The sequence below is a fragment of the Cibotium barometz genome, chromosome 2 (genome assembly GCF_041138505.1).
Source record: "Cibotium barometz isolate CiBa-2024 chromosome 2, ASM4113850v1, whole genome shotgun sequence".
NCBI classification, from domain to species: domain Eukaryota; kingdom Viridiplantae; phylum Streptophyta; class Polypodiopsida; order Cyatheales; family Cibotiaceae; genus Cibotium; species Cibotium barometz.
The window spans coordinates 27,788,217-27,815,656 of NC_141047.1; the positions used below are offsets into that span (position 1 = coordinate 27,788,217).

Below are 27,440 nucleotides of genomic sequence, written 5' to 3' on the forward strand. Positions count from 1 at the left end.
CTATAACTTGTGCTTCAAACCCAGTGCCACCACATTCATTGGTATTCCAAGTACTACACTCATTCAGGCACAAATAAAGCATCATTGAACAAATTTAATCGAATGAAATTATCATTTTAGAAGGGGATGCTAATCAAAGCCATCCCTCACGAAATAACAACTCTTTGGTGAGCCTCAATGAAATAATACAGCCAGCTCAATCTGAAATTAAAAACCTCTCAAGACCCAGAATCACAAATGACTTATCCTCTACTCTTAGACATCCCCAATCACATTGATGCCCTTTTCTGCAAAATAGAACAATAAATCCATTAGGACAAGTACATGTATCTCAAAGCATGTTGATTGGTCTTTCATACCACTATTTTACTGCATGTTCTGGATTTTTCTTTTTGCATTATAAGGTACCTTTCTTAAGATTTGGCATGCCTCCATTCTCAGGTGACACTTTTTGATTGTTTTAAAACATCACTTGATCCCTTGCTTCTCTGATCCAAAATTGGATGTCTTCATAGGGTCAGGCTGGCATCTCCCTAAAGGTGGCCTTGGATAAAGCCTATGAAAAAATGAACTGGGATTTCATCTTGTTCATGCTTCAGGTCTCTGGCTTTGGCGAGCAATTCATTAAGCTGGTTAAGATGGCTTCTTTTGGGAGCACACTCCATAGTGGATGTCACCGAACAATGGAGGGAGGCGATTCCTCTGAGTCCGACCATGCGTCAAGGTTGCCCCTTATCTCCACTACTGTTTTATATCATGATGAATGCATTGGCTTGGGATTAGCAGAGGAAACAAGAGGATGGTCTAAACCATGGGACACAGCTCCCCTCTGGAAAAATTGCAGATGATACGACCCTCACGCTCAGCGGGGACCTCCAAAAACATGGGACTTCATCACGGATTTTTGTGAAGCCTTGGAGTTGCTGATCAAGAACGACAAGACAATTATTGCAGGTCTCAGCCTTGAGCACAGGTCTCGGCTTCAAAACCCTCTAGGAGGAGGGCACCATATTTAAAGAGTCCTTGCTATACTGTTGGGCACAAATGAAACCCTGAACCAAAGATGGAATTGGGTAATGGAAAAGGTGGAGTGAAAAGTCAACAAATCGAATACTTCCTTCCCAAGTTTAGCTGGGAAGGTCATACTGCTATAGGCACATGTGGTTTATTTTCTGAGTTACTTGTGGCCTTCTAACAGGCAGTTGGGACACTGGAAAAGATGCCTAGGGTGGCTCTTTGGAACAATGGTAGAGAAAAAATCAGCTTGAAAATTCGTTGCTTCTCAAAATAGGCAGGCAGTTTGGGGATAGTTGATATTTGGGCAATGGCAGACAAATTAGCAGCAAAGTGGCTCACCCAGGTCATCTGCAACCATGAGGAAGCTTGGGCTGAGCTCATCTTAGTGAGCTTGCACCGAGTGTCTCACATCCAATGCAAAACTTGGAAGGGGCTGCGTGAAGTGTCGCTCTTGTGTAGACAGTTTCCAATTGGCAAAGACAACATTTGGGAACTTGGTCTATTGACCAATATGTGAGCAGATTTGGAAATCGGCTCGTGCAGCGCAGAACTCCATGAATAGTCACGTATATGAAGTAATCAAAGGAATGGTGCTGGAGCTTTGGGACAAAGCGGTGGGGAGGGGCCAACTCTATAGTGCCGCTGCTCACCTCTTTAGAGAGCTGCTTGAAGAGGTGTGGAGTGTTCAGAGAATGAAGATGTCCTATAATAAGGCTATGCAGAGCATTGCGAATTTTATTGACTGAGGTGTCAAGCTAAACAGTTGTGGAGTATGTAATAGAAAATAAGTTCAGAGCAGCACTTAGCTCGGCAAGCCGCTATATTACAGAGAAGATCTACATTGTGTTAAAACACACAATTTGGATACCAGGTTTCTAAATTATGTCTAAAATACTCAAATTTAGATACCTTATATCCATTTTCTAAAACAAACAAAGAGCTTGTAAAACAAGTAAAAGTGCCCTGTTTTGGAAAATGGATGCCAACTTGTGTTACAACATGAATTGTGTAAAGAATGGGCAAAGAGCTTCCATACCAAGTAAAAGCTGCCTATTTTGGAAAATAGATACTAGGTTGAAAGACTGATGTGTTTTTCATCATGATTTGTTTGGCAGATGCAAGACATTCCCACGTATTTCCTCTAGGATTTTTGGAAACGGCTATAGGACAGCTTCTGGTGATGGGAAGATTACTCTTTTCCTTCGCGGCAGATAGCTCACACGAGCTTGGCAGTGTGCACCTGCTGGTGGTCGGCCGACATTGTTCTAGGTGAGGACACCCTCAGGAGTCTCAATGCCATTGCCTTTGGGATTGTCCCAAGGCGCAGTAGGTCTGGCAGAGGATCCTCCATATCTTCACCATGCACCAGGCATCTGCCCGCACCATTACCTGGGGGATGGTTGCCTGGGCCAGCACTGGCCCTAGCATATGAGGAGATGGGACATGGCCTCACCCTTCTCCTCTCTTACTGCAGGATCATGACAACCCCGTTTTCAGCAGCCCCAGAGGGCAGCAGTACCACAGGCACTTGTGAAAGGTGGGAGATCATTAGTAGCATTGAGCATCGCACATTTGGTGTGCTCACTGCAGGCGAGGACAAAGAGGGCACTACCACGCCACCCGCCAACTCCATCCATAGCATATGGATGGACACCATATACACACCCTTAGAGGCCAGTGGGAGAACTTTCGAGGCGTCTCCAGAAACCATAGTTGTTTCTCGTACCGGTACGAATGGGTTCGTGCCGTACAGTTCGTACAGTACGGTACCATACGGTACGAATTTTTATTTTTTATTTTTTTTCCCCAAAATTTTATTTCCTTGAAAAAAAAAATTCCAAATGCTTTAAAAAAATATAGAAACCCTGCTTTACGAAGATCCCAAATGCTCACAATACTTCGCAACTTTCGTGTCCACTCAGTATTCCATATGGGGTTGTTGAGAGACCTAAAAAAACTGGCGAGGTAGACTGGTAGTGTACACTTGATTGGTAGGATGAGAGAATCTTGCTACATCACTTGGGGATCCCTGGTATAGGTAGGGTAGACAATTAGATTCTCAAGTTATGTACAAGGGAGAAGATTTGGACATGGCCATTTTGATCTAGAGAGGAGTCCCTAAACTTATCACCCTAGATGCACTCCTCGTATTTGTGCAAGGACGGTCCCTTAATCATAAACGCTACACTAGGAGACCTTTGGTATTGCATTACCCATCCAGGTTCTTTTTTGGAGACAATCGGGAGATCCAACCGGGAGAGACACATATCCATGTTCTGGTTCCTCAAGCACTGTAGACTCCTCCCCTCCCAACCTTCCCTCACATTCAAGCTTAAAGCTCCATAGGTTGTTCTGGTTCTTTTTTGGATGCAATCGGGAGATCCAACCGGGAGAGACACATATCCATGTTCTGGTTCCTCAAGCACTGTAGACTCCTCCCCTCCCAACCTTCCCTCACATTCAAGCTTGAAGCTCCATAGGTTGTAAGTGTAAAAAATAAAAACCGTATTTTATCGTATGGTGCCCGAAAATTTCATATCGTACCAAAAATTCCCATACGGTATCGTATCGTACGGTATCGTATTTTCCTACCGTGACAACCATGGCAAAAACACCGAGAGGCTTTTCTGCGGATCTGGAGCAGCTGTCCTTTCCTTGGGGTTAGAGACAGCGAGGTTACTTGGCATTACAGGGCACTTGTTTGGCTGTTACCCCCCACCTCCCCCAATTGTATGAGATAGCCTTCCTCCAAGGGCAGTGAGCTAGCGAGGAAGAACCCCTCTCTGTCCCCAGCTATTTTTTTCTTGTCTCCCATAATTGAGACTGGGTCACGTACATAGCCGTTTTCGGCTGCATTTGGTAAAACTAATGGAAGGATCTTTTCTTGGAAAGAAAAAAAAATGTGTGAAGCCATCTGGCGAAGAAATCCCGTGTCTCCCAAATCATGATCGGGCTCTGAGACAGGGTACTTTCTGCCAGGGCTGCCAAGTCAAACTCGATCCTGATGTAGCCGTTGCCCAAGAACTAGATGTCAGTGATCCATCTTTGGTCTCCAATGAGGCAACCTCCAATGACGCACGCTGGATGGCTGCCGTGGTGCCAACCAGCTTGCAGATCAACTTGGTGGCTTTTTCCAATGGCTAAACAGATGAAGCTAAGAGCTGGAGGTCCGCATTTGAGAATACACAGGTGGGGACGGCCTCAGTCAGGGATGAGGGAGGTGCTTCCAGAGGATCCTCTAAGGGGATAGACGAGGGCAGCTCCAAAGACCAGGCGCGAGCGGGTGGGGGATGGAGAGGGCTACTCCATCCAAGCATGAAGACACAAGGGCGAAGCAAGATGGAAATGTGGGCAGGCTGGAGAAGTAGGCAAAGGCTAAACGGGGCGCTGGGGCTGCATGGGAGGCCCAAGGGGGGGGGGGGGGGGGGGGGGGGGGGGGGGGGGGGGTGGGGCGGGGCGCGCGCACAATAGTGAAGCGGGGGCTAGAGCAAAAGCATGCACAGGCACAGGGGAGGGGGGGTCGTGCTGGTCCAGGCTGTGGGAGCTTCAGCTTGTGCTGGTCAGATGAATCTTGCGCTCAAGATTGTTTCTACAGCTGATGTGTCTTCACCACAATCTGGAGAAAATTTGGTTGCACAAGCTTCTGAGGCGATAGCCGCAATATTTCCCTATGTATATGGCATGGGAATACACTCATGTTCCACGTCCAAATAGGGAGGACCACCCTTCTGAGCCTAACATGGAGTTGGTAGAGGTTGATGGTTTGAACATGGAAAGCAAAGGGAGTGTAGATACATGCAATTTTTAGTCAGAGTGAGCATTCTAGTAGTGCACACCACATTCTCCAAACACTCATCAATTGACTTTATCCAGACGTGCAGGATCCCAGATTGTCTTCTCCAAGTCCCCGATATGCTGCACAGGGATTGGACTTTCTTGCATGAGATTAGCCTCTTTGTTCAGGAGGCCACCTGAGCTAGATTTCCTCAGCACCCATACTGCATGTAGCATTCCTTAGCAAGGGATCAGCCAGATACATGCTCCTCCAGATTCATTAGACAATCTTTTTCAAGCTCAGATCAGCTCTCTTCAAGATGCCACCCAGCATGTAGGAAGAGCCACTACATCAGCTTTTTATCTGGAACAATTTGTTGTGTCTGCCCTCTGGTGGTCAGCAGCTGGAGATGCAGCCCTTTATTACTCACAGAGCTTGGATGCTAGCCCCGCATTTTTTGGCCTCCAGGAAGCCTTCCTCCAGTGGTGCCCATTATGTACTCCACTGGAAACCACCTTGAGGGCAACAACATGTAGGATGGCAAAGAAGGAGAATAAAGGGCTAAGAAGGTGATGCTCGGAGAGTGGATGGAGGGAATGGCTGCATTTTAAATCCCTCAAAGGTGCATGCAGGTCTCCGTAAAAGAACATCACTCTCAAAGTGCCACTAAGTCTTTACAAGTTTTGTGCTATCAGTGTGGGCGCAGAATCTCCTCTGGAGGCGTCCACCTATATTTGTAGGTTTCTGAGTACATTTTAATAACTGATAGGAAAATATTTATAAAAAAAAATCAGTGCATCATAACCCCTGACCATCAAGGATGTGCTTTATGATGGCCGCAGAATATTCTTAGAAATGTTTGATGATATCGCATGGGCCTTACGGTCCATTTCTTGAACAAAGGATAGGAGATCATAAGGTTGCTTGGCAATTCGTCTCCAGCATCATGTGTTTGTGCTTACCTCATCTTGTACAGTCGCAGAAGCAATGCAAGACCATGGAAGTAGTACATGGTTACAACTATAACTGAGTATAATTCTTTCCCTGAGTACATTGGCTTATCAAACAAAGAAAACGGTTGTAGTCTAAGTATTCATAACAGAAAAATGCTTGTTTACTTACCATGTCCATTAAGGTCATGATGAACAAAAAAGCTTGCTCCTACTATTAAGTAGCATAAAACAAGCATAAGCCCTTTGAAATAATTTGCTTTTCCCTCCTGCAAATAGTAAATGTAAACCTCTCATACTGTTGTAGCTGGGGTCTGGCACTAATATATGTGTGTGTGTGTGTGTGTGCGCGCGCGCGTGCGTGTGCGTGTGTGTCTCAAAAAAAAATGTGTAAACCTCTCAAAAGCTAGGAGCATCTACTTGAAAATTTTTGACAAATTTTATATCGTTGTCCTTACCTGAAGCATGAAAGCCACAACAATAACTGTGATAAAAAGGGTGGCTGTTTCAAAGAGTTGGAAATCCAAGTCCATCCGTTTTCCCATAATCCACCCGACCACCACACAAAAAGGAATCTAAAAAATGAATTAAGTTTTGATCAGAAGGAGCTTCAAACATCTATGAATTTAGTGCCTTTGTATGTTGTGTGCTAAATGATTTCAAATATTGCAGTGCTTTTGCAATGGTGTTAAAGAGAGACTTTAGAAAGGAAAGTTCCATTAATATTCAAGCTGATAACAATTATGAAAACATCTCAATTGGGAACTGGAATCTTTAAGATTTATAGAATGAACCTCTGAAGTCTTGAGGTGCATGAGTAAAATTCCTCTTTTTTTTTTTTTAGGACTTTTCAAGTCTTGACCTTTTTACCAGAGGCTTTTTAGTTAACTCTAACCCATTACAAAAATGACATTTACATGGTTGTGCTTACCACAAACATGGAGATTTGTGTTGATGATCCAATGGCAACAGCCAAAGAAAGGTCCTGCAAAATAGTGATGATACATAAAGCTTATGACTAGCAATGTTTATTTATTTAACAAAAAGAAATTCAAAGATTCAAATGATTTCTAGACTTACAAGCTTATCCTTTATGGCAAACATGACTGCACCCGCGTGTTCTGCTGCATTCCCAACAATCGGTAGTATGATAACACTGATAAAAGCTAAAGGGATACCTAAGGTTCTTGATGCATCCTGTAAGAGGAACAAATTCCCTTTACACTTGGAATAAGAAACTTGCAAAATTCAATAAAACAATAGTGACCATAAAGCTAGGATCAACCAAGGCAATGCATACATACTAGTGTACATACCTCAATAGCACCAACCAGATTGTTTGAAAGCAAGGATATGAGAACGGTGACAACAGCCAACCAAAAAAATGCTCCCCATAAACTCAACTTTACTTCCTCAGAGTCATCTTCATCAAACTCATCATTCTGTTGAGAGAAAAATGGTTTAGTGCTCAAATACAAGCAAGATAAAACAATTCAAAATGCTTTCTTTGAGATGGGAGATGGGGCGTGCAAAGAACGACATTTGTTTATCTGAACCAATGTTCTGAGTCTACATTAAAAAAAGAAAAACTAACTTGATGATAAACAAATAGAAGGAAATGGAAACCCACAAATTAGATTTTTGTTTGAGATCATTGTTTAAACTTTTCTCTCTATTAATTTACACTATACTCAACCCGTGTGTTGCTGCGGTATGTAAAAGACATTAAGAAAAACGAAACGCAGGAATGGAATACAAAGGGTCAATCAAAGGGATTTTTTCTTCTTTTTTTTTAGAAATCCAGGATTTCTTTTTTTTCTCTCCTCTCCTTGTGCCTTGGTTGTCCATGGTTAATATGTAATAGATAGAAGATACAAGAGTATAAGCATCATCCCAAAAAATAAGGACTCTTGCGCCCAAAGTCATCATACACACAAATACAAGCACATTATTGTGTGGATGTGGGACAACTAGGGCCTTCACCAATAGTGGTCTGAAGGCAACCCACCATGAGTTCCTCGGACCTCCACCGCCCCCCACCCCCCACCCCCCCCCCCCCCCCCCCCCGCACCCACCCACCCTGGAAAGAGATCCTTCTACTAGTTACCAAATAAAACAAGCATGCTGGCTAAGTACAAACTCAGCTCCATAGAGGGGAGCAATAATCAAGAAAACCGAGGAAAAAGGGGAAGGGTGCTCTTCTCCCCCAGCTGGCCACTCTGGAAGGAGAAGGCTACCTCATACATTTTTTTATTTTCATTTTTATTTTTATTTTGGGGGGGGCGGAGGGGAGGGGACCACATAGGTGGTCTATAATGCCAAGTGGGCCTGCCACCATTGTCAGTGAGAAAAGGACCATGACACCAAATCTACAGGAATGCCTCACAGCACTTTCACATGCGATCGAAGCCACCTTGAAGCTTCCCCCAATGTCCATGGAGGGTATGAATGATATCGAGTCAGATGCTCCAGATGGATTCCGCTAGCGGGGTGAGGGTGCCCTCAACATGGGCCTTGCTCTACAGCAAGCTCTCCAAGTGTAGTGCATTAGTGGCTGCCACTGTCTGGGACCAGGTCATCGGATTCTCCCACTTTGTTGGCAACCTAAAATTCTAAAAGGACACCATCAACCAATCCTGGCCAGCGGTGAGGATACAGCTTGATTGCTCCACAGCTACAGGGAGCCAAATGGCATATGTGATGTGGAGGCACAGGTTGCCCACCTCTTCATCTTCTTCCATATCAGTTTTATAGCAGATAACTTTATTGCACGGAGTCACTGGCCAGTGGTGAATGGTCTTCCTTGTAGACATGCATCGCTCCCACCTAGAGCACGTCTGCTTCTAGATGGATTGTCACTACTCCCCATCCAAACCAGCCTGCAATCTTATCCCCTAGGCATGTGGATCATCCGTGGATCATTTGTTGCATAGGTGGTGGTCAGCAATGTCTGCTCCCTGGGCCCCTTTCCAGGCAGTGGCGTACTTTGCTTCAGCTAATAAACTTCCTCAAATGGAAGGAAGTAGGTTCTATGTTTGTAATGATCAGTGCTAACACACCTCTGCAACAAATATGTTTATAAATCTTGCATGTATTATACACTTCAGAAAAATAATCTAACTACTATGCAAGTGCTTTTCACAAAACAATTAATAGAGGAAAAATATGCTAACCTCATTTCGAGTATCATACAGCTGTTTGTGGCTTTTCAATTGGAAGTACAGGTAAAAGGCATATGCTAGTAACATGACACAACTGCTGAATCTCGACAAATTCAGTTCTGATATGCCATCATAAACTTCTGTGTGTGTTGAATGCAAGACTGCAGGAAAAAGGAGTCCCATGACTGCCATTAACAGTAAACCAGAATTCACAACAGCCGCTCCCTGCAATAGACATGGTCAGAACTAGATTTTTTAACATTGGAAAAGCCATGTAAACCAAAACTAAAGCAACTTTTACCTGACTGAAATTTTGATCTTGATTCAGGTGTACAATACCACCTGAAAAGAAGGCAGAACCTAGCACCAGCAGCATATTGGATAAAATGGACCCCAAGAGAGAGAGTTGCACTACTCGGATCAATCCATTATTGAGGGCAAACATGCTTATGATTATCTCAGTTGCGTTTCCAAACGTAGCATTGAGAAGCCCACCAACTGCCACAAACCACATTGGTAAGATAGGAGGCAAGAACATCTATTTATGTGGGATGTACCATCTTTTCTAAAACATTTTTGTAACATGTTACACAAGATACAATTCAGATAATGGCAGCTGGTCAATACAGAATGTTTAATACAAAAAAGGATCCAAATTATAATCAAGCATCTTAACTAACAAGCTACCAAATTCGGGTTCAAACAATGAACGCTATCAAAAAATTTCATTATATAAAAAGTTGTACATTTAGCAATGTTACAAAAATCCATGAATATAGTGCACATAAAGGCTATAACCATTTTCATCAATAAAGGAGTGGCAAGTTCTACAAGTGGAGTGAGCTCTTGTTGAGGCTGTGAAGGCTTACTTGCCAACCTTCTTGTGATTCAGTAAGGTTTCTTTTAAGACCAGCTAAATTTCCATGGAAGTGGGTCTAAGGCACTACCAAAGTTTGTGTAACATCAGGTTGTGTTTTCTTGGTAGAGAATCAAGGTTTACATTTTTGCATTTGCAACCAAATTAGGGTTTGCGTATTTGCATTTGTAGCCAAATCAAGGTTTGTGTTTTTGCATTGCAACCAAATCAGGGTTTGCGTTTTTGCATCTGCAGCCAGTTTTTGCATGTGCGTTAGGGTTTCATCATCAACTCTTACATAGTTCGCCAAGATAGCACAGCTGCACAAGTACAGCATTAGGTCACATAGGTCTAGCATTAGGGTTTGCATGTAACACAATGTGCATGTAGTTTAGGTCTTGGGTAGGCAAGATTCCCTTTCTTAACATAAGCAGCACAAGCATAGCATTAGGTCACATAGGTCTAGCGTTAGGGTTTGCATGTAGCACAATGTGCATGTAGTTTAGGTCTCAGGTAGACAAGTTTCCCTTTCTTAACATAAGATGTAGACTGATGGAGAGCGTTGATAAGACATACCGGCGTGAGCTCGAAGAGTTTCGAGAGCGGCACCATCTGAAAGATGACTCAAACCAAGGAAAAAACTATCAAGGACATGAACCTCACGTTCAGCCCAGAATCTAAATACAAGGTGCAACAGTAATAACCGCAAGGCTCGTAGACAAAGGCAAGAAAGTGGAGAGGTTAAAGCTTGGTAAAAGGGAGTTTCCATGGATGCCCGAGAGCTTCGAAGACCGGAAGTGGAACAAGAGACCACTTCCGGATGCCCACTACCTCCGACCCTCTTTGGACTTTACATAGATGAGATCTCAAACTTCATTGAGAGAACCAGAGGCGGAGGAGCTTTTCTAGGAGGTATTCTTGTTTCCATCCTTTTATATGCTGATGATATTGTACTCATTACAGAAGCACATGGATACTTTACAGGATTTTTGCACACAAAGGGGCTCTCAAACAACCTTGGGAAAACCAAGGTTATGGTATTCCACACCTCCTACCCACTTGCAGGCCATACAAAGATCACTTACATGAGTAGTAGGGTTGAGGTGGTGCACTCATATGTCTATCTCAGAGCTACCTTCACTAGTCCACACTTCTCTATGAGACAAGCGGCAGAGGATAAACTCACTATAGGATATGCAGCTCTAGCCTTATTGGAGATGCAGTGCATCTGTTCCTTGCCAAATTATCTAGGCAGAGTTTTTTGTGGCTCCTATGTTGATGGTGGAGACCCTGTTCCAGACAGTCACTTATATACAAAGAGTGAGGGAGATGAATCCACTTCGACTCCCCCGACTTGCACTATAGTCATCATAGGAGATAGCGGCCAGAGGAGAGCATTCATCTTGGTATGGCACAGTATTCACCTGGTTTTGGGCACACGGATTACAAATATGGACCGGCTCCCTCCATTTCAGTATGATCCACATTCCCCATATATTACACTTACACATGAGGACAGGAATTAAGTGATCCAATACGATCTACCAGGGCTATACACACGTAGCACATGAATCACACCGGTAGTCCCATTACCTACCAAGATGCAGTACTACAGAGATCATTTATCGAGATTAATAGCAGATGGTTTCATAAAGAGACCAAGTTATCTCAATGCCTTCAAGTCCCATGCCGTGAGGATAGCCATTGGCCAACTTAGGGTATCATCCCATAGACTGAGGATAGAGACTGGCAGAGCTAAGCGAATACCCAGAGAGAACAAAACATGTAGACTCTGTCAGACCAAGGTTGAATCGGAGGAGCACTATGTTTGCCAGTGCCCAGTCTGCTTGAGATCAGAGGGGCTGAGTAGGGCACCCAAGCCAGCCACGGTGGGCTGTGCTTTGGGAAATGCATCACGGTGGGTGGCACCCTTGTTTATACAAGGCAACCAGACCAAGGGATTGCTTTTTGCTCACAAGCATGTACACAACAGAGCCATAGTGATCTCAAACATGTGCAAAAGTGTCAAGGCCTAGCACTAGCGCTAAACAGGACAGAAGCTTGTGTGCCAACTGGGCGGCACACGAACAATGGGAACAGTTTGGTTCAGGGAAGCCAACAAATGGGTGCTTATGAAAAAGCAAGACAGGGGCGTGAATATTTGTAAGTGGTGTAGAGTTTTTTTAATACTCATAAGTCAAGTGAAAATGAAGCTTTCTATGAGTTTGATATGAAAGATTTGGGATGTCTTCATCACTTTCTTGGTATTGAGGTATAGAGTCATCAAAGCAGTTTATTTCTTACTCAAATCAAGTATATCAAGGAGCTGTTGTTGGAAAGGTTTAATATAGATCATTGCAAGGCAATGTCAATAAATTTCAAGCCAATGCCAAAAAATATAGTTAATTGCAAGCCAATTGCAACACCAATGTCAAAAAATTTCAACATTCAATCATGAATTAGATGTGGATGGAACATAATTATGCAATGAGAAAGCTTACTCAACACATGGCTAGTCTAAAAGATTCTCATTGGAGAGCAACCAAATGTGTGTTGAGGTATTTGAAAGGAACATATAATTTTGGCATTGAATATGTCTCTACATCTAATCTTGTTTTATCAAGATATTGTGATGCCGATTGGGCAGTAGATGTGGCTGATAGAAAGTCTATTTCAACCTATATCTTTTCGGTTCAGGAGCCATTTCATGGAAAAGTAAGAAGTAATCGACCATGGCATCATTATCACAGAGGCCGAGTATAATTCAGCAAAGAATGCGGTTTGTGAATGTGTATGGATGAGAAGATTACTTGGAGAATTCATGTTGATTCAAAATGAGCTCATTCCATATATTGTGACAATCAAAGTTGTATCCAAATTGCAAAGAATTCCATTGTTTCATGCTCATTCTCGAACAAAACATATTGAAATTCATTATCATTTTGTTCGTGAGAAAGTGCAAGAAAAGGAAGTGGAGCTGTAATATTGTTCTACAGATGATCAAGTGAAAAAGTGAAGTTTTGAGTACTTCAAAGATTTGATGGGTGTCAAAAGAGAATAAGCTGATCATTAAGGAGGGATATTTGATGGATACAATGATCACATATTCACAAATTTGTAGATCACCTATAAAGAATTATGAACAATTGTGTGACACTCATCAAGAGCTTTGAGATGATATATATAGGATGCATAGAACATTTTCATTTATTACTATTTCATTCCAAGCTTGGAAATTATTATAAGTGACTTTAGGACATTTATTAGGTGTGAATTCATTTATTAACTTTCAGCCATGAAGAGGTACATGCATCAACCTCTCTATCACATGCAATTGTAATTGTATTGAAGGTTTAATGGTGTTAGTTGCTCAAGCATGAATCTGAATTTTAGACATTAAGACTCCAACATCAACGAGCAAGGCAGGAGCTCCAACATCAACGTCCTCGGCAATGGCTGCATTCGGTTGAGTTTGACTCTTCTGCCCTCACCGAGAGTTTTGTAGCTGAGCCCCATCATAGTATACAATGTACCTGCATACTTTACATACGTACCATGGCTTCACACTGACTATGACTAACTCCTCGGCAATGGCTACATTCGGTTGCATTTGACTTCGCTGCCCTCGTGGACAGTTTTATGGCTGAGCCCCATTGCAGTATGCAATGTACATGCCGACTCTGGCCTGCGTGGTTGGCTTCCCAACCGTCTTCTTCCCAGGCCTTCCATAGGAGTACAAAGCCCTGGTTATAGGACACACCTTGGACAAGTGATTGAGACACCCTAAGTCAACAACAGCTCCCATGGCTTGGGTTGAAAGCCTCCCGTCCATCTCACTGTGCATCCCTTCTTTAGAGATCATCCCCTCACTAGAGAACCTACCTCAGCTTCTCTAGATCCCCCAATTGTTTATTTAGAGGATAGAGTTCTCTGGGCTCCCTGGCAAATGCTTCATTTTTTGTTAGATGAGGCACATTGGGGACAGCCCTGCCTCTAGCGGCAGGTGACTCAACAGAGAGCTAGACTTCCTTGCACAAGAGACACCCTCCCATCGTGGGGGTCCCAGCCTTGCCCACCCCCTCCCTCGTCCCTCCCTCGTCAGAAGTACCCTCCTACGGGAGGCCTCCTCAAGGGGTGTGGGCTGGATGATTGAAGTCATCTGTGTAATCCCCCTCTGGAACTAAAGGGGCAGTTGGCAAATCCTGTGGGTTCTCAGAAGGTGGATTCTATGATAAATGATCAGTACGGTTGTGTAGGGACTGGTGTCTTAGGCTTTGCTAATGGAGCCACGCCCATGGAGGCGCGCATGCCTCCACCTCGGGTGACGGTTGAGTCTGCCAGTAAAGCTCACAGGTTCCCCCCTCCCTGCATTCTCCCTGGCAGCTGCTACGACAGCCTCCACCTCGGGTGATGGTTGAGTCTGCCAGTAAAGCTCACAGGTTCCCCCCTGCCTGCATTCTCCCTGGCAGCTGCTACGACAGCCTTTTTTGCTTGTTCTCTTACTGCATCGACCTTGCCCCTCACCTGCCTCTCCTTCCTATAGCTCTGCCCACCCCCTTGCCACTGTCAACCCAATTACTTCTGCCAAGCCCAACATTTCACACACATGAAGAAGACTATCGTTCTTCACCCATCCCCCACCTCAAAGCTTTTAAATTTTATGTCAAAAAAAACTGTGGTGGTTTTAATAATGATGATATGGGAACCCGAAATAGCCTATATCCTTCAGATACAGCTCTGCCAAGTGCCTAGCTGTATGTAGACACCCTCAAAGAGGTTTGACCAGCCTTGTAGAGCTCTCAAAGATGACCAAGCAGCCTGCTGTATGCTGTTTACAGCCCTGCACAGTCCCAAATCAGCCCTACACAGCCATGTATCTTCACACCTCCATGCCCAGAACACACCAAAGAGAATATCCAGCTTGAAAAGCCCTTGTTAGCCCCTTTTCAGCTCTCAGCCTGTTGACACTCCCAGATGCAGTCAACCTGTCCTCTGGCATGCACACTTGAAGTCGGCCAGCCCTATGTGGCATGCACACAAGCAGTCGACCAGCTCTCACCCCTCTCCTGAACCAAGCGCTACCTTTTTTTTCCTTCAAAATCTGGTCCACATGCATATTTATCAGTGCCCATCACAAATAGCAGTAAGTGTGCTTTATGCAAAAAGGGGCGCCTATTTGATGCATGCCCTCTGGATGGCCTCCAGGTGGCCTCCAGACCGATGCCCATATAATAACTAGCCACAGTTAAAAAATATTGCTCGGCCCATGTGAAAGCTTTATAAAGTATCGGGCCTTCTTTAAGTGAGTGTGTTCACCTGCACTCATAAACCTTAGTAACATGTACATAAAGCAATTAAATGAATTAAAACATACTTACCACCTGCATAACCCTTGCCACCACCTGTTAGTCCCAAACAAGTGTGTGGGGGGAATGTCACCAATCCCTAATTTTGTGGGCTTCTACTCTTAATCCTATGCAAGTGTTTGGATCTTGTGAGGAGGAACTCTCACTTGGAGGCATGACATGCCAAGTGTTTTGCACACGTGAATGGATATTTGTACATGACGTGCTCAGAAGGAACTCTCGCATCGGTATATAATTTTTTAGATACTAATATAGCAGATGGGTGATTCTTCCAGTACTTTGATGCATTCATGTGCATGTTTGAACTTCAATTTTTATTTGTTTGACTTGTATTAGTGCTTGGACGCTGCTTGGGTTTACTGCTTGTGTTTGTTCATAGGGTTGGGGATGCCCCTATGGATAGGTTTGTGGCTTCTAAGTAGTAGTCCGTAGCTAAAAAGCTTCAAGATAGGCGTTCAAAAGATCTGGATAATCCTGAAAATACGCCTCATCCATCTACTTAGCATCCATAGCCGAATAGTTTTTGAATTCAAAAGATACTGATGGAGCAGCTTGCCTCCAGCAACTTTCCGTTATTTATGAAAAACTATCTGCTCTGGCTGTAGTACCTCCTCCAATTCATCCACCTCTTGAAGATCCTCCAAAACTGGCTCCATAGGAGGTGGTCCTACATGAGCCCTCAACAACCTGGCATGAAAAGCATTACGTATCTTCTAGTGATCGAGAAAAAAAGTCAAAACCACATCACTGATCTTTTGCCAGATCTGAAAGGGTCCATAAAACCTGTTGGAAAGTTTTGGATACCGTCCTTCCTTACTTGGCCTCTTCCTGAGATGAGATTTTTCAAACTTCACTAAAACCCAATCACCCTCCTTGAAACCTTCTGGCATACTAGACATTCCCTGACTTATGCCTCAATATACTTGCGCATATCCGGCCAAAAGAAATACCATAGTAGGCTAGTATCTCTCTATGACCTACATAAGGAGGAGCATAGACACTCTCCCATAACCTTACGGCAAAGATCCTTCACCACACAAATACGATTTTGCATCATCAAGTACCCATCTCTTATGGAATAAGACGGGACAGTAATACCCTCCTGTAATTCAGCCCATATATCTTTGAAATCTGCATCCAAAGAATATACATCCCGCATTCCAGACAAGTCCTAGTGATAGGCAATAGTAAAGCATGCACTTGTGGTACAAGATAAAGCATACTTTACTACATTCTTCTTTCTTGGGGTGTGTAGAGTCTGAAAATGAAACATTGATAAGAAATTTTCCCATCTAAAATGCTTCTTAGACAATTTGGTTTGAGTCAAAAAGTGTCTCAAACTTTGATAATCAGTCTTTACACCATACATGGTTTCCAGTTGACACTTCAGCTCCAATTTCCATTTCTACATCCAAGAAACCATCTCGAGCGCCTAGACCAACGCATCTACGTTCAAGTGGCCCAAAGGGAAGTGCCACAAGTCACCGATCTGAGTGCCTGTCAGAGAGGAGTGTGCTGAGAGTTTGTAGATACCGTTCTCCACTCCGCCTTCCTATACAACCTGGCCTGTTTCTTTGTCCCGTAGAGCAACATAATGCTCCTCAAACTCCACCCGGAAGTCAGTCTTGCAAACCTCATGCACTGACAATAGATGAAAACCAAGTGCAGGGACGTAAAGAACACGAGAGGAATTCTTTCCCCCTCTGTCATCGGGAATGATCTCCATCATGCCCTCAGTGTGAATTGGTAGAGTGGAATTGTCGCCAATGAAAATGCGACCTGACTGCCATTTAAGATCCTGTAAAAACTCTCGAGGAGGAGTCACGTGGCCTGGAAGAACCACTTTTCCGGGACCAGATGGTGGATTGCTTGCCAGATGTTGGCAGCAGGAAGGGACGTTGTAGTTCTTGCATTTGTGGTAAGCAGCACAAGGAATCTTTTCCGAAGCCAGCCTCTAGGCGGGCTTCGAAACCTTTGGCATTGGTACACACCGACTTGTGTGGACCTATGCAAGCCCCATCCTTGGGAGGTTATTTGTAAGCCGACCTCTAGGCGGGCTTCGAAACCTTTGGCGTTGGTACACACCGACTTGTGTGGACCTATGCAAGCCCCATCCTTGGGAGGTTATTTGTACTTTATGCATGGTTATAGCAGATTCACATGGGTTTATTTCCTTTCCCATGACCACCAAGTCTTTGCTCAGTTCAAGGAGTGGCATGTTATGGTGAAGAAAGGGTCTGAATTGCAGATAAAGACTCTTCGGGTTGACAGGAGAGTTCTCTTCTAATGCGTTTGTGCGGTTTTGTGCAGAACATGGCATCAAGCGGGAGCAGGCCAATACAGATCCGCCTTCAGAGAATGAAAGGTTGAGCAAAAGAACGGGATTGTGGTGGAGATAGCGAGGACGATGTTGGAGCATCGTGATCTTCCTCATCCACTTTGGGGAGAGGCTATGGCTACAACTGCCCATATCCTCAACCGATCTCCGACGACTTCAGTACCAAAGATGACTCCATTTGAGGCTTATTTTGGTAGGAAACCAGATGTCTCCCATTTCCGTGTGTTTGGGATTGATGCCTATGTTCACATTCTAAAGAAGCAGAGGGGGAAGCTTGACTCGAAGTCCCAGAAGCTTATATTTGTGGGATATAACTCTCTTTCCAAAGGATACAGATTGTATGACCCGGAGCGGAAAGAGGTTGTTGTCAGCAAAGATGTCGTCTTTGATGAGCATGTTCCAGCTTCCACTGTGGATTAGACGCCACTTCTTGGAAACCCAGATGAGTCTGAGGATGATTCCCAGTCTATTGTTCCAGCTAGACAGCCTCAATCAGTTGTAGAGGTTGAGCGTCAGTTGTAGAGATTGAGCCCGAGGCTAGAGATGAGCCCCACAAGCAGCAGGAGGCTCCGCGTTCTGTTCGAGTACCAAGGTGGTTGTTATACACCCTTCGAGAGTCGGGTGTTATGGAGCTTCCCTCCGAGTGGACCACAGAGGACGGACCTCGAAGATCGCACAGAGTTTGTGACAAAAGCCATTCAGCGGAGCTCTTACAAGTAAACTATGCTTTGATGTCTCGTATCATGCGGGACAAAGAGCCCAACTCCATAAAGGAAGCTCTTTCTCTTAGGATACTTGGAGGAAAGCCATGCAAGTGGAACTGGATGCCATAAAGAAGAATAAAACTTGGGAGTTGGTTCCGAGGCCGTCAAAACGGTCAGTCATTGGTGTCAAGTGGGTCTTTAAGACCAAGTATACGCTTGATGGATCGGTGGACAAGCACAAAGCCAGACTTGTGGCTAAGGGTTATGCTCAGCGGCCTGGCATTAACTATGAGGATACCTTTGCACCGACAGCGAGGATGACCACGATTCGGACCGTTCTTGCTCTTGCCTTTTCTCAGCGATGGCCCGTATATCATATGGATGTAAAATCCACGTTCCTTAATGGTGACTTGCAGGAGGAGGTGTATGTTGAGCAGCCTCTAGGCTTTGAGGTTCCAGGATCAAAGGGGATGGTTTACAGGTTGCGGAAGGTCTTGTATGGTCTTAAGCAGGCTCCTAGGGCTTGGAATCAGAAGATTGATTCCTTCTTTCTACGGACTGGATTTTAGAGATCAGTTGCAGATCCTAACTTGTATCTCTTTTGGGAACGCGGTTTGCTCACGTTGATTATCTTTTATGTGGATGATCTCATTCTCACTGGCGGTCATGTGGAGCACATAGCAGTAACGAAGGCTTCCTTGTCAAAAGAGTTTGAGATGACCGACTTAGGCTTACTCCACTACTTCTTGGGATTGGAGATTTGGCAGACCTAGAGGGGTTCTTTGTCTCTCAGAGCAACGGTATGTTCATGAGTTGCTTGAGGCCTTTGGGATAGAGCACTGCAAGCCTATTACTTTCTTCGATGGACCCTAACACAAAGCTTACAGTGAATGATCCTTGTGAGCAAGTTGATGCCTCTCTGTATCGAAAGCTTGATAGTTCATTGATTTGGTTACTAAACAAATTGGACTTGAGCTTTCCTGTGGGGCTATTGAGCTCATTCATGCAAACGCAAGCCTATTACTTGAGGCCTTTGGGATAGAGCACTGCAAGCCTATTACTTTCTTGAGGCCTTTGGGATAGAGCACTGCAATATGTTCATGAGTTGCTTGAGGCCTTTGGGATAGAGCACTGCAAGCCTATTACTTTCTTCGATGGACCCGAACACAAAGCTTACAGTGAATGATCCTTGTGAGCAGGTTGATGCCTCTCTGTATCGGAAGCTTGATGGTTCATTGATTTGGTTACTTAACACCAAATTGGACTTGAGCTTTCCTATGGGGCTATTGAGCTCATTCATGCAAACGCCCTTGAAGACTCATTGGGATGCAGGATTGCGGATCTTGCGGTATCTGCAGGGTACGAATGATCTTGGACTCTTCTATGATACTAGAGAGGGAACGACGGATGGAGTCCGACTCCAAGGCTGGAGTGATTCAGATTGGGGAGGAGGTCCAAACACGAGGAGATCTACATCAGGCTATGGTTTTATCCTCGGCTTAGGAGCTATTTCATGGAGTAGCAAGAGGCACCGAATTATTGCCTTATCGTCTAGAGAGGCAAAGTATTGGGCTGCTTGTGGTACTGCGTGTGAGGTTGTGTGGCTACGGAGGTTGCTTGGCGAGACTGGGTTTCCACAGAAGGAGCCCACGGTTATCCAATGCGATAACCAGAGCTGTATCACTATTGCTCGGAACCCGGTCTTCCATGCCCGGACCAAGCACATAGAGATACAATATCACTTTGTTCGTGAGAAGATTTTGGCTGGTGACATCTTGCTTGTTTATTGTTCGATGGAGGACAATGTGGAGGACCTCTTCACGAAGTCTTTACCTCAGGCTTTGCTCCAGCAGCACTCCAGCTCTCTGGGGTTGGTTCCACATCCAGGAGCTAAGAGGGGGTGTTAGCAGTCATCTCCTGTCTGTACATTACACACTAGGGCCTCTGTTGTGGGTGTGCCCGCCCGTGTAGGTAGTTCTCCATTTTTCCTTGTATTTTTCCCTGTTTTCAGTGGACATGGGGCTGTAGTGTGCCGGCTGGCTGATTTCAGACCTAGCCGATTGGATGTGTTGCTACCCGACCTTTGTCGGTGCTGACTGACTGTGATTTTCTTGGCCGACTGCCTTTTTTCTGGTCGTGAGCATTTCAGGGCTGCTCTCAGCCTGTTTTGGGCTGGCCGACTAGTAGCCTAGGGCCATATATATATGTGGCCCTGCCCCCCACACTTTGTATATTGTGTATCGGATCTTGTGTATAGAGCAGAGTTTCTACTGGTTCTCTCTCTACTCTGTGTTTTGCTCTCTACATCAATTGTCTTTCATTTCCACTGTGCATTCTGACAGTTTTTCCATACCTTCGTTTCGTATACCTAACAACTATGATGTAGAGCTTACGTCTCCAAACCTCTTCAAAAACAATGGTAAGATGCTTAGCCTCAATCCTCGAAAACATAATAATACCATCAAAAAAGTGCCAATGATCTTTCGACGATGAGGCCTGAATATCCTCTCCATTATTCGGTTAAAAGTAGCTAGAGCATCAGTAAGACCAAAAGGAACTCCCAAATACTCATATAATCCAAGAGAAGTTCTGAAAGAAGTTTTATGTAACCTTTGAGTGTCCCTCCGTTCATCATCTTCTTGCATTTCCATGATGGTGCGAAGAAAAATCATGAGCCCTTTCCTCATGCTCGGATCTTACACTTCCAAAACGACCGCTACGCTCAATCCATGAGGATAATCAGGTAACATAATGGGAATGGGTGGAAGACTCACTGACTCTGTCTCTCGCATCCTCCGCATCACTTAAGACACCTGCATGAGCATGCCTATGGGGTTGTCTCGTGAATACTTATTTACCTTCCTCATCAGAAGCCACATCACCGTTACTCTTGAAGTATCCAACAGACAGCTCATGGGGCTTGTCTATTCCCATCTCTTTAGCAATAGTCTCAAGCATAGGCCCAGCAGCAGTGCTATGGGATTTTGCAGCGATCTCTTTCTGTACATCTAGATCATCTTGAGAGCACGGAGCTGTATAAGCTCCCCCATCATGGCATCTCTGTCAGCCTGCATTGTGAAGAAACAGCACTTGTCTAGCCCTAAAAAGGGAGTTTCTAGTTATTTTATTTTTTATTTTTTGGGGTTTTTGTCTTGGCTACTGGCCTACACCTTTATGGTGACCGACCAGCACCCCCCTTTACTATATACAACATTGCCCATACCTCATCATCAGTGTACCACTTCAACGCCATATCAGGTACCACCTGGCCACCTACAAGCAGAGGCTCTCATCTGCGTTTTCTTCTGCTGGTCCAGGCCGCCTACTGCAGGGCTCACATCAGCCACCATCAGGCTGTTTTCTGGCGCTTACATCAGGCCTTCTTCTGCTCACATCTGCGTTTTACTTCAGCACTTGTCAAAGCCTACATCAGAGCATACATCAGCTTGCATCAGCGTTTTTGCTTCAGCAGATATCTGCGTTTTGCTGCAGCATACATCAGCGCTATACATCAGCCCACCTCTGCCCTTACATTAGGCTTACGTCAGGGTTTATATCAGCGTTTATCTTAGCCTTCTTCAGCGCATACATCAGGGCTCACATCCAACATATCTTGTGCGTTTTGGCACAGCCCTTGGGACAGCAGCCCTCTCTGCTTCAAGTATGCATTACCCGTGTCACCAGAGCTTGCAGCACTCAGGACGGCAGCCCTCTCTGCTTCAAGTACGCAACACCCATGTCATCAGAGATTGCACCACCATCATCGTCATTGACATTACCTTTTTCCGCTGCCACTATCACCTCGGAGTGCTTTGCCACACATCGACGCGAGCCTTCGTCATCGACCATGCTTCAGCTCCAACGTCCTTCTCTGCTTCAGCACTGGTCTTCTTTTTGCTCAGAGTCACCTCTCATATGAGGGGTCTTGTACATATTTGCAGTCACCTTTTTATATATATTCACTCACATATATCATGCTGTGTGGTTTTACTCTGATCTCTCGTATTTCTGGTCCTTCCATCCTTTTGCCCTCACATGCATCTCAGCTGGTGCCCCTGTAAGCTCAGATTCCCAACGGTTTCTCTCAATAGTGTCTTCCATACTCTCTGTCATTATGATGCTGCCACAAGTAAGAAAAATTCCACACCCTGAACTGAAAAAAAAAAAAGTTTGCTACTACAGATACAAACTTGCCCGGTGCCGGGGTTCACCACCATTTGCACCTGATTCTTCAAGATACAAAGATGAATACAAGCTAAGCAATACCTTGTGCACCTCACGATTCACCTATCACCACAAGATCGTATAAACCCAAGACCCTGTGAACAAGTCCAAGCTTGAAAAGACTTCCAAAAACAGCTTTTCACAACAGATTCACCTGAAATAGCATGTATCCTTCAAATACAGCTCTGCCAAGTGCCTAGTTGTATGTAGACATCCTCAAAGACGTTCGACCAGCCTTGTAGAGCTCTCCAATATGACCAACCAGCTTGCTGTACGCTATTTACAGCCCTGCACATCCTAAATCAACCCTACACAGCCTCATATCTTCACGTTTCCATGCCTAGAACACACCCAAGAGAATATCCAGCCTGAAAATCCCTTCTCAGCCCTCTCTTGAAGCAACTGCTAGCTTGTTCTACCTCCAAAAGCTGGTCCACATGCATATTTATGACGGCAGCAGTGAGTGTGCTTTTAAACGGCGCCTCTTTGATGCATGCCCTTCAGGTCTCCGATGCCCGTATAATAACTAACCACGGTCTTAAAATATTGCCTGGCCCATGTGAAAGCGTTCTAAAGTATCCAGCCTTCTTTAAGTGAGTGTGTTCACTTGCATTTATAAACCTTAGTAACATGTACATTAAGCAATAAAATGATTTAAAATGTACTTACCACCTACAAAACCCAACTTCTACCTATCCACAGAGGTGCCCGGGTGTCCTCGAGCCTATGAACAGAATAGAGGTAGTAAACCCAAGCATTGTAGAGGCAGTAGTACAAGTCAAACAAATAAAAATTGAAGTTCAAATATGCACATGAATGCATCAAATTTCTAGAAGAATTATCCACATGCTATATCTGTATCTCAAAAATTCTATACGAACGCCAGAGTTCCTTCTGGGCACGTCATGTACAAAAATAGATTCGGGCACCAGGGATAACTAGTCCCTGCATACATGCCAAAAGTACGTTTTGCCATGCCCTTGGGCTCAAGAGTTCTTCCTAGGGATTCGTCCATTCATATCTACGAAACACCTACCATGTCATGGCCTCGAAGTGAGTTCCTCCTCACAAGATCTATACACATGCACAGGATTAAGAGCGGAAGCCCACAAAATTAGGGATTGGTGACACTACTCCCTTGATCACCGACTAGGGTGGCTTCTTGCAACAAGAGGTCACAAATCTGCCCACGGGTGCCCATGGGCCGGCCTGCTACCGACAAATTTACATATCAAAGCGGTCGCCTCCAAGAAAGTAGCAGGTCAGCATTTGATAACTGACAGCTGATGGCAGCATCAGATGGGGAAGGTGGAGCGGCTGCCATGGAGTTCTCCGAAAGGGGGAATGCCAAAGGGAACTACCTGCTGCCAAAAGGGACAGACAAACGTGATAAGTCTAGGAACACGGGGAGAAAAGATAAGAAGGCAGCGGCCAAGAAAGAGGTAGAGGCCTTCAGACTCCATTATCTGCTCTTTTTCAGCTTGTTAGAATAGCTCTCCAAGATCATTATAAATGAGTTCAAAAGGAAAAGCTTTGCAAATCAAGTGAAATGTGTTGAATGAGGATGAATCAAGAAGTCATAAAACAACATGTGGTTGCATCCAGAGGATCAATATTGGGGATAAGCAATCCAAAATTTCTACCCTCAATGAAGATCTAAACAGGTTTGTAGAATACAAGCATCAATGGATAACATTTGATAAATTATCTTGTACAAACCTGTGGATCCTGTGTAAAATGCCAGCTGTCTGCACAACAAAAAAAAAAAACTTTTTAGTCTAGGAACCATAAAACTAAAACAAGCCTGATCAAGAATGCACACATAAACTGTCCTCCTATTAAAAACTTACTCTGTGACAAAACCAAGTCTTTCTGCAAGAGGAGCAATACCAAGAAGACTGAATGCGAAAAGAAAGGCCTGTAAAGCACATAAAGTTATTTTTAACTCATCCCAAGGAAGCCATAACAAGGAATGAATGTCAATCATAATTGTCAACAGGCAATAGCCCTCCAAAAGTCTATGCAGTAAGGAGATTATTGTCATTTCAAGATTTCCATAACAGTACAAGATCCCTTATCTTTTTAAGAAATCATAGCCATGACTTGATCATGTGAAATCACACATGGCAGTGCCTGCTACACTCATAAACAGCAATCTTTTTTGAGGTGCCTGAAATGATGATGTGACCTGAGCTAATGAAGCTCAAGAAAAATTGAGGAGATGGTGGGTTAAGGTATGCACAAGAGCACCTGCTCTTTTGGTTATAGACTATCTATGATCAGGGTAAATAGGGTTTCAAGAACGATAGCAAGGAGCCCATATTGATAATTTGCCAGAACATATAGTCAGGATAAGGATGATCTGAAGACAAAGGTGCCATTAGGGTGTAGGTTCATCAGGATAATGTTTACAAGACCATGCAATGGTAATTTACAACAGGGTAATATTCTCACATTTTCTAAGCAGGGCACAGATGGCTATGTTTTAAGAAGAAAAACAGCATTGTGTGCTTTAGCTGTATCCATCTCATCGATATAAATAATAATACCTGGTGCCAACCGAGGGCCTTGATGACGAGCGAGGCGAGGACGGTTGGGAGCATCCACCAAAGCTTGCTACGGAACAAGACCAGGCAAAAGCTCGTGGATGATCTCCTCCTCATGCTTACGAGCAAGTGCGACTGAGAGCGAGCAGGCAGCAAGTAACTGATCTTAGAAGAAGAAGAGGGCGCCGCCTGCAGTTCCCCATTATCTGCATGATGAGCGCCGTCGGCCACTGCTTTATGTGTAGTTGATCCGGCCGGCAGCTTGAGGTGCAAATCCATAGCGTGATCGATATCGTGATCGTGATCATGATCATCATCAGCAGCGACATGCCTTGCAGTACAGGGCTTGGCCGCCATCTTGTTCGTCTCTGCAGCTGCTTAATCACAAACAGAAAAAGCCAATTATAATAATAATTATTCGCTTCTTCACAAGCGTTGCCAAATATACTGCACACTCGAAACTCCAAATATATCCCGTCGTACCATTTCCGCCGCGTGGCTGTGCGAAGGATGAAATGGAGAGTTGACACAGACAGAAGTAGCAGCTCCTGCCATCTCTCTCTCTCTCTCTCTCTCTCTCAAATTATTACAAGTTACTATTTATGTTAATATTAGACGGAGTAACATCTCTCTTTCTTTTAACGTAGGAAAGAATGAGTTGTGTGTCTTGGGCTGAGTTGGTGTAGCTAGGGTTCCAATTGGGCCTGAGTTGGTGTAGCTCAAGGCCAATTCTAACCCCACCTGTGGGTAATAGAATTACCTTCCTCACCCATAAATACAACTCAATGTGATTTTGCACATGTTCCTTTACAAAATAGGATTGTCGTCAGCATGTTTACCATGAGTCGATCTAAGACCACCTATACTACATCCATGTGAAAAGCTCACTACTATAGTTTTAAATGGCCTCATCATATCTTCTTAATCAAGCAACATATGTTTCTTTACAAAGATAGATTGTTGTTAACCAATTTACCTTGATTCCGTCTAAGACCTCATGTACCATGCCCATACATGTGAAGCTCAATACCATAGTTTATAACGTATGTCTTATTGGTCGACCTCGCCATCCTCTTCATCGATAGCCTCATGCATGGAGTCCTCTTTGACACCTTTCTTCTTTTTCTGGATCTTCCTCTTCCCCTTTCTTTTTTTTCCAATCTCTACCTCATAACCTTCATCACTTTCACTCTAAATGATGACATTCCTTCTCTTCCTTGGAGATGGGGGGTTTGAGGACATTTTCTTTGGTGTATGGAAGAGCTCATTCCTTGAGGAGTGGATAAAATTTCATCTCTCTTTTCCTTCAACATGTGCCACTTGAAAATTTTAGAACCAAGTTTTAAATGTACTAAACTAGAATATATAAAATTGTGAAACAACTTACCAATTTACTTAACTTGGAAAAATTTCTAGATGGACTTGAAACATTTTTAAGCATGTTCGTATCAGCATGTCGAAATGGATGAGATAAAGCAATATTTTTTCCTAAACACGTCTCAACCATAACCCTAATATGTCCTTGCAAGGGCACGTTGTGCATGGTTTGGTTGGTGAAAGTCTGCATAACTTTTCCCTCACTAACTTTGCAACTCCCTCATGAGAGATATCACATTCCCACATATCAAGTCATGCAAGTACAAGCCTTTATTAACATGCTTCCCTCTAGGATGACTCCCACCATTGAAAGGTATTGTCTTCATCTCTTATGGCCCATCATCTCGCATCCATCCTTGGTGAGACTAGAAGAGGTTGACAAGATCAACAATTCTTGATGGGTATTGTAAAATATTAACTGAATTAACAAGTTTCCTCTCAAATTAGATAGTACCTCAGTAGAAATGATTTAGTTTCCCCACGTTAGTGGCAAGTTGTAGTGGCCCTTTACCATTAGGGCCAAAAATGAAAATAAAAAGGTTGTGTAAGGATTGGATTAACTTTCTTAATCAAAGTGATTTAACTAAAATAGTAGAGACAAAGAGCTAAATTAAATGTGTCCCTTTTACCTATATTTAGAGGATAGTGTCTTTAATATGTCATCCACCATCATGTATCTATAGTGTCTTTAATTCACTTATACTTGGCAGTCATCTTACCTACTTTAGTACACTCTTGAATGTTTTCTAAAATAAGCTTATTTCGAATATTTGAATCCATAACATACTTCTCTCTTCCATAGGGCATGACGTGAGTTTTTCTCTCTCTTTCCTTTTTACTGTCTTTTGCTTCCTCCCGCCCTCTCTTGCTTTCTCTTTGAATCTTCATCATTTTGTATTCAATACTAATTTCTTTCTTCTTCTTGCTATGGCAACTCAAGGGGTTGACCGGCACTCAAAGAAAAGACACCATATCAACTTGGTGCTTGATAAAGACTATTACGCATGGAGAAGTATTCATCATTAAGCTCTATGTGATTAGGCTGAAGCTCAAAGACTACGTGCAAAAAGAAAATTTGTGGGTTCAACGAGGTCTATATTCTCTTGACCCATCAACTCGTAAGCCT

The 27,440-nt window shown here is 43.9% G+C and overlaps 1 protein-coding gene across 2 annotated transcripts; it reads right to left on the reverse strand.

Annotated features, from left to right (window-relative positions):
• On the reverse strand, positions 1-25,561 carry LOC147640883 (vacuolar cation/proton exchanger 3-like). 2 transcript variants are annotated; one of them, XM_086816253.1, is made up of 12 exons: positions 25,421-25,561; positions 24,941-25,311; positions 24,242-24,309; positions 24,111-24,139; positions 9,205-9,401; positions 8,916-9,128; positions 7,059-7,184; positions 6,823-6,939; positions 6,674-6,727; positions 6,201-6,317; positions 5,915-6,011; positions 1-287 (listed from the first exon to the last, which is right to left on the reverse strand). In XM_086816253.1, exons 2-12 carry the CDS (start codon positions 25,292-25,294, stop codon positions 256-258), a joined length of 1,404 nt encoding a protein of 467 aa, XP_086672379.1. In that variant the 5' UTR covers positions 25,295-25,311; positions 25,421-25,561; the 3' UTR covers positions 1-255. The 2 variants fall into 2 exon arrangements, with proteins under 2 accessions (XP_086672379.1, XP_086672388.1); XM_086816262.1 differs by lacking the exon at positions 25,421-25,561 and having other exon boundaries at positions 24,941-25,411.
• Positions 25,562-27,440: the final 1,879 nt, after the last annotated feature.